This window comes from Alligator sinensis, unplaced genomic scaffold, assembly GCF_000455745.1.
Source record: "Alligator sinensis unplaced genomic scaffold, ASM45574v1 scaffold288_1, whole genome shotgun sequence".
Lineage (NCBI taxonomy): Eukaryota > Metazoa > Chordata > Crocodylia > Alligatoridae > Alligator > Alligator sinensis.
Genome location: NW_005841876.1, coordinates 4,089,635 through 4,097,488, shown reverse-complemented (window position 1 = coordinate 4,097,488; position 7,854 = coordinate 4,089,635). Strand labels below are relative to the sequence as shown.

The 7,854-nt window shown below is 47.2% G+C and overlaps 1 protein-coding gene across 4 annotated transcripts in view; it reads right to left on the bottom strand.

Annotated features, from left to right (window-relative positions):
* Positions 1-7,854, bottom strand: part of LAMP1 (lysosomal associated membrane protein 1) — a 38,413-nt gene that overhangs the window by 12,064 nt on the left and 18,495 nt on the right. For 2 of the 4 annotated variants that reach the window (XM_025196110.1, XM_025196109.1), the window contains exons 2-4: positions 6,692-6,804; positions 2,660-2,897; positions 2,397-2,555 (exon numbers count right to left, since the gene is read on the bottom strand). In XM_025196110.1, coding sequence (XP_025051895.1) covers positions 2,397-2,555; positions 2,660-2,897; positions 6,692-6,804 — 510 coding nt within the window. The remainder of the gene's footprint in view (positions 1-2,396; positions 2,556-2,659; positions 2,898-6,691; positions 6,805-7,854) is intronic. The other 2 variants (XM_006017248.3, XM_025196111.1) reach the window with 2 other exon arrangements.

The window sequence follows — 7,854 nt, the reverse complement described above, 5'->3', positions numbered from 1 at the left end:
GTGTGTGGGGTGTGTGTGTGTGTGGGGGGGAGGCAGGGGCAGGGAGAGGAGGCAGTGACTGCAGCTCCATACCGTTTGCCAAGAGCATTCAGAGACTCCTGGCAGCAAGTTCCTGGCTTTTAGAAGTTATTCTACCAAGCTTCCCACACTGTATCCTTTTAAACCAGCAATAGAAATCCCAGCAAGGAAAGTGCCACTATGCAGAATTATGTTTCAAAGCAAGATCAATGGGTAATGTTTGCAAAGAAGAACAAAAAGCACCATTATTTATCCATTTTATGTGGATAAGTGAGACTTGCAGATACAGTTGCATTACTGTATTTGTTTCATTACTCAGCTCCACAGGAACTACTTCTAGAGCTTAGTCTATATGCTTTGCAGGTTACTGCTGGTTATGTGAACCAAACAAAGATTTTAGAAATATATGCCGTAAAATTTCTCCCTCCATAACTTTTATTGTGGGTTAGAGATAGAGAGGGACTCTCCCACGCTCATAGTTAGGGGTGCACCAATAAAGATTTTTTTGGTCGATACCAATAACTGATTATTAACCAGCCATATTGGCCAATACGGATCTGATAGCTGATATGCAGTCCGGCAGCCTGGACAGCAGCAGCTGGCTGGTAAGTCTGTGGTGGGGGGAAGGGGCGTGAGAAGACCAATTGAGGCCCCCATGGTGATGGAGGGAATGGGGCTGGGGCAGGCTGGGGTGAAGGATGGAGCCACAGGCAGTTCATATGGGTGGTGTGGCTCCCTACTTCTGCATGGACCCCCGGGGGAGCCATGGGTGGCATGTGTCCCATGGATTTGTGCGTGGGGTGAGTGTGGGCTGCACCGGACTCCTCCCATTGGGGATGGGGGAAGAGAGGGGAGGAAGGGGCTGGGCCAGGGCTGCGTTCAGGGTAGCTTGGGACAGGGGTTGGTAGCTACAAGATGAGCTACAGCCACCCCAAAATTCTCTATAGCCCTCCCCCTCCCAGTGCCACTGCTGCCCGCCCTGAGAGCAGCCCCAGCCTAGCCCCACCCTGCACAGCCCACAGCAGGCAGCCTTCCCTAGCCCAGTGCACAAGTCTGGGGGGCACATGCCCCTCATGCCTCCCCCAGGGGTATACACAGCCACAGAGAGCCGCAATTAATTGGTGCACCTCTACTCGTAGTTCATCTACAATAACCTCAGAATACATACAAAATGCAGGGACGTCATCTTAGGTATCTCTTTCCATTTCAGGGGGAAATGTGGGCAAGGAAGCTTGTTCTTCAAGTGGAAGAATGGGTTGTTCCCCTCCCTGGCCCACAGCGCTTCATGGAAGGCCTGCTGGGTCTTGGCTCAGAGCAGCTAACCATTCCCTCAAAGCATAAGGGCATGCCATTGTGTTCTTCCATCTGCTGATCAATCCCCAAGGCTACATTTACTGCCACTACTAACAACTCTGTGTGTTGCAACCTTGTAAGTTTAGGGAAGAATCTTACTTCTCAAAAGTCAGCCCCTAGATAGAATCCAGATATGCATTTTCATGGAGGTCATTTTAAGTTTTCTGTAATATCTAAGAATATATTCAAACCAGGATGCAGAGTTGTATCTGGCCAGCAGAGACCAGTACTGAAATTAAGCACTACATGTCACATTGATTCTTCAGTAGGGCAAAAGCTGAGCTGACTTTTTCCTGCAGACTTCCCTTCTAGGAGAATAACAGATTGCCATGAGAAGGTACTCCAGGTCTCCCTTTCTACAGTGGCAGCTTTCATTTGTAAAGTTAGGAGAAGGCAGCCTGCCCAAGCTAAAAAAGATGCATGAGAAGTAGAATTTCATGCATTAAACATTAACTGTGCCATCAGAATTGCACACTGCTGACAAGGAGCATCAGGAATAGAAGTGGCTGAACCAGTTAAGTCACTCAACACTGGGATTTAAATAAAGGAAAACTGTACCCAGATGTTACAAAAGGTGGGTATGACCCGGAATTTCTTTAACATGCAAAAACATCTGGAAAGGCAAGAGAGAAAAAACTAATAGGGGAAAGAGGAGGCAATACTATGTGGAAAGGATGGGATAGACTGGAAGTATGGAAATGGATACTGATCACCCTTATCCTGAAAGTTGGTCCTATTTATCTCCACTAAATACTTGTCTTACGACCTGTAGAGAGACTCAAATAATATTTTTACAATAGTCTTGTTGATATATTGCCAGTTTCTTCTGTTGAGATATTTTCAGGCAGGAGAACTGAACTGAGACTATAAACCCATTTCACAAAAGGCCACTTTACAGCTATTACACCAAGTCTCTTTTATTACTGATTTCAGGTTATGCAAATCACTAAAAATCTAGCATAAAGAAAGACTAAAGATTTGCTTGCTAGTTTTTGTTTTTTTTGTTTTTTAAAGGAAATACTTACCATTTACACTTAAGGTATTATTCACAAGATATGCTTCAAGCGTAACATTGCTAAGAGTAACATTGACATTCTTCATATTGACCTGGTCTGTACTGATGCATTGGTATCTTGTACCCAAGTTGGCCTGAATATCAGTTTTTTGTGATACTTCCATTGTTCCTGTAACAGAACATTTACATTTGTTGTGACTATAATCTCTAGACAACATTTAATAGAAAAGAGTATTATACATGTATGCATTTAGAATAAACAGTGGAAAGAACCTTGAATTTTCACCTCACCTCCAGCTGAGGCACTGGGGAAGAAAGCTGCATCAGACAAATTGTAACTGAAGGTTAACTCTTCAACTCTGTACTGGTTTGAGGTCTTCATGAATTTCAGGCTTAAGGACTGTCCCATTCCAAATCCAATCACGAGAACTGGAGTAGGTGCATCCCCTTTACCACAAGTGCTGTTGTGCAGTAGTACAGTACCAGTTTGTGGAAGTGCAAAATTTGCCATCTAAAGATGGTAAGATGAAACATGCTTAAGAATTAGTAAAGGCCTCTTTTAGTACTACTACCCCCAACTTCCTTTCAATTACAGTAAAATCTCCATTAACCTTACAAGCCGGCATGCACTGTTAACCGACATGCCGGCTTGTAAGGAAAAGTGAAACCGGAAGTACCCACTGTGGCACTTCTGGTTTCTCCAAGCCCCCACGGCCCAGGGCAAAGCAGCCTGCGCTGCCGAGTCCCCATGGCCCGAGGGCATAACAGGCTGCACGGGGCCCGCCTCCCGGTTCCATGGGAGGGTCGGCGGTGCCCTGGACGCGGCAGGAGAAGCGGTGCCTCAAACAGGCAAGGACACCTGTTCCTGCATTCCTGGGGGATGCCAGATAACAGAGCTTTTACTGTATATCAGTGCAGAGCCAGACTCAGTTACTACAAGTTGAAATGTTCAAAAATATCAATATTTCAAAATTAGGTGCCTGGCTTGAGTACCGTCTTATCTGAGGTAGTCCAAACATGGGCCATATCATTTGCTGCTCCCTTTTAGTTTTCACCATTGGAAATGTGTAGTACTTGCTCAGATCCTCTCCTTCAGCAGGTGGAATGCCATTCACCAGTTGAAGTAACAACTGTAGCATTTTTAATTATATTCTCTGCCTTGAGCTACTCAGCAGCTTCTAATGAGACATCCCATGGTGGGGAGTGAGGGCATGAGAGGGCAGACAAGATCATTAACATCCCACCAATTACACCTTTATAACGACTTAAAGGACAGTGATGCCAAGGGTTCCAGCTCCAGCTGCAAATTGTTTTGAAGTAAAATTGCTTGTCTAACATTATCCATGCGGTTTGTCCAATAAAAAGTTATCACTCAAAGAATTCTCGTCTCTTGCATGATCCCTGGACCAACATCGCCACAACATCACTTCAACACTACCAAAACATGAAAGACATCAAAATCCTCTACTGACACCCCGTGACAGTTGCCCCAACCCCTGGTCGCTATCTTGGGACCAGAAGTCCCACCCCTTGCCCCCAGAAATACTCCTTTTGGGAGAGGAGGGGGTGCTACTTTAAAACCAGAAAAAAACCCCCAAATCATATACTAAAAGTCAAACACCTACTATAACATACCTTAATTTTATTACAAAAAATGTTTTTTTGTCATGATTTGTGTTTGCATTGTGTATATAGAAGTGCTTACATAATAACTAAAATAAGTTCTTAGTCTTGTATATTTGGGGAAGTTGTGTGCACATATGGTGGGGTGCAGGTGTATGGTGGGGTGTGGGGGGGCGTGGGGGACACAGGATATGTTGGGGTTATGGGGTCAGGGTTTGGGTGTGCAGCATTTGTAGGGTGTGGGGACCCCCTACACTCCCTCCATGGCATAGCAGCAGGCAGGGGTGCTCAAGGCACTTGTGCTCAGTGCAGGGGCTGGTGCCTGGCGGGACGCTGCTCCGGCCAATGCTGCACATTGTGTTGAGGGGCGCAGCCTCTGCTGGGCCGACTGTATCACTGGCGCTCCCAGCACTTGTTGGGCATGGGAGGGAAGACCCAGGTGCTGGAGCCGGTTGCCTTCCTTGCCCCCCAGGGGAAGGCGCCTGGAGCTTCTCTCTTGTGCCGTGCAGTGCTGGTGAGGAAAGCCACCAGCTCCAGTGCATAGGGCTTCCCTCCCATGCTGTGCAAGTATGGAGACTGCACGTGTGCGGCAGGCAGCACTGGCTATAGAAACTGCCCAGCAGAGGCTGTGCCCCTCGCCCCGATGTGCAGCGCTGGCCAGATCTGTGCCCCGCTGGGCACCTGTGCCAGGCATAAGCACCTCCACCTGCCGAGGCTGCATGCCATGGGAAGAAGGGTGTGGGGGAAAGGCAGGGGTTCCCACACCCTCACCTACACCCACACCCTGCCCATCTGAGTTCTGTGCTGCTGCCGCCAGCCCCACACTCCGCACTCCCACCCACCTGCAGTCTTGCCCCCACCACTTCCCCACCTGCTGCCCAGAGCAACCTGGAGGCAGGGGAAGCTGAGCAAGGGCGGCAGCAGCCCTGCCCGGAAGCTGTGTGGTGGCTGGGCCAGACCCTTCTGCCCACAAGGGTGGGATTGAGGTGCAATAGGCTGTTTTGGGGGAGTGTGTACATGTGGGTGCTGTGCTCCCACCATTGTGGGTGGAAGGGCTGTGTGGGGCACAGTCTGTTGATGGGTGCTGCAGGGTGGATGAAAGTGCTTGGTGGGTCGGATCTGGCCAGTAGACCATATTTTGCTTACCCCTGCCATACAAGCTTTTCTTTGGTAACTGACACCCCTGGGAATTTCTCTCCTCTCCAGTATCACAGCTCTACCCTCTATTCTTAATCATGGATGGGCATGCTTCCCTCAGGCCAGATGAAGAACACCTTGCATTGAAAAGCTTGTCTAACTTTATCCCAACCATGTAGTCAGTCCAGCAAAAAAATCACCCCCAAAATGCCCTTGCCATTAGACTTAAAAATGCAATTTCAAACACAAGTGAGGTGGACATGAAACACCAGTACCTCTGGCTACCCACACTGTTTTTCTTTTTTAATCAGAAAAAGCAGCAGGTGTGATAACAAACCCTAGTCCTTACCCAAGTTAAAGCAAGGACAAGTGCACTTCAAGAGAATAATCACAAGTCTGTTGCAGACAACTGAAAAATTCAGGGGTGCCAAACTCACCTGGAGCCCAGGCCAGAACCAGACAGACCATGGGGCTCCTTCTGGGCTGGATCTGGCCTGAGGCTGGAGGCCTGCTGCAGCGGCAGCATGGCGGAGCAAGTCCAGAAGGAGCCAAGCTCGCTGTCAATGGCCATGCCCAGCAGGGTAAGTGTCCTGGATTTTGTAACAGGCCACACCCTCCCCAACTTCTGAGCGAGATAAAGAGGCTCCATGAGCCTAACACTTGACATCTTTGGTATAAGCGATTAGTTACTGACAAGTACAGACACAGGGAGAACTGTCAAACTCAACTGAAGACCTAAATGTACTTAACCTGATTTGGACTGATCAGCATGCAGCCAGCTATAGGAATAGCATACCTGACAGTGTATAACATCTGTATGATATGACACCACCTAGGCTACTTGTGACCTAATGTAACAAGTGTGACCTACAAGTGCACTAATAGCAAAGTAGTGAATAATGTTTTTCTATCTAGGAGAGCCTAACATGAGATTTGGAAATCCTGCAGGCTTAAAAAAAAAAATACAAATCTCAGCTACAGTGAGATAACAAGCTATCCAGAAAAGCCCATCCAGAAGACACAGTAATCAAGGCAGAGATTTCCAAGTGGCAAAACAGTATATTAGGAAACAATGCACAGACCTAATGTCAAAGCAATTCTTTTCCAGAGGTCATTTAGGTGAAACCTAACTATTCAGCATCATGAAGGAGAGGCCCTGCAGCATACAAAGTCAAGGCTTCAGACTTGCACTAGCGTATGTAAGGAGTCTCTTCAGAGCCAGCGGCAGGACTGGGTCTTGGTGCCACATAGGCAGGCTGCAAGGACCAAGTCCTGTGCTCACTACAATGAAGGTACCTTTCATTGCTGACAGAAGCGCCTGGATTACTTAAGCCTCCACAGGCAGTAATGTACTACTTTAGGCATATTCCTGTGTGTGTGTCAGTCTTCTGACATTTATTTCCTGATTAATTTAAGAAAGCAGCATGATTTTAAAGAGGGCTGTTTGCACAGCAGGTTCTCTTGGCTTAATGATTGTTCAGACTTTCACTAGAGACTCCTCACCCCTGTAAAAATGCCACATGGAATTTGAGCTACTGCTCTTACCTCTTGGTGACCCTTGGCAGGGTATTCCACTGAGAAGTTTACCAACAGATCAGCAGTTATGCAGATTTTACCACTCTCTTTCACTTCAAATGAGAAGGAAGTCTGTAGAAAACCTGTTAACAATGGCAAGTGGTTAGCTTCAAACTGAAAAACGTGTCACAAAGAAAGAGATGGTGTTCACTTTAGACCCCAAGCAAGAAACACTGGCAGGAACAACTCTGAAACAGGGACAAGAAAGAGCTCCGGCATGGGAAACTGACAACAAGATACAATTCACAGAGGCTAGGAATAGAAATTATACATAAATGGGTTTAAATAATCAGAAACTGGTTTAAACCTGTAACAAAATGGAAGCTCAGTGCACATAAGCCAGTTTCAAAATGGCTAAAACTGGTTTAAAATAACCTGGTTGAATATAGGATCAGATGCAACTGATTTGGGTCAAGCCAGTTTATGAAACTTCTGTCCCAGACCCCTTCCTGATTCAAGCTAAATCAGAGTCCCTCAGCATCCCAGCATACTTTGCAGCCCTGGGCTGTGCTGTGCTGTCTGCTCCAGAGAGCAGGGCTGGCCCCACATCTCTGCTCCCTAGCTGGAGCAGTGAGGGCTGGCCGACAAGGGGGAGGGGCAAGCCCATCTGGGGATGCAGCCCAGTTGGACTGCAAATCCCAGAGACCTCAGGGGCAGCAGGAACAGGAAGCAAACACACAGCCCATGCTGGCTATGTGCCAGAGAGATGTGCTTTAGTGCCCCCTGGCTTCTGGCTTGAGCCACTGCTGGCACGTGGCTGCATTTCTTGAATTGAAGGTAAATGTCTGTTTACTTCTGTTTCAATTTAATTTCTGCATCTTAGACTAACCTGCAACAATTCAGCCTCAGGCTTTTTGACTGTCTATACTTAAGCAGAAAGCCTGTTGTGGCATAATTTCACAAACTACTCTACAGATATTGACTGCCACACCCCCACCAAATTTGTCCCCCCCCCCCCCAACTACCCCATAAATACATAAAATCTTCAAGTCTTCCATGGGGAAAACCTTTCCTCCACAGAACTGTCAGCCTAGGTTGCATCTTTTAGCTTTGTAGGAGTCCCTTCCCTTCCTTTCCACTCACTAGCAAAGGAAAAAAAAAAAAAAAAAAAAAAGAGTTTTTCCCACCAAAAC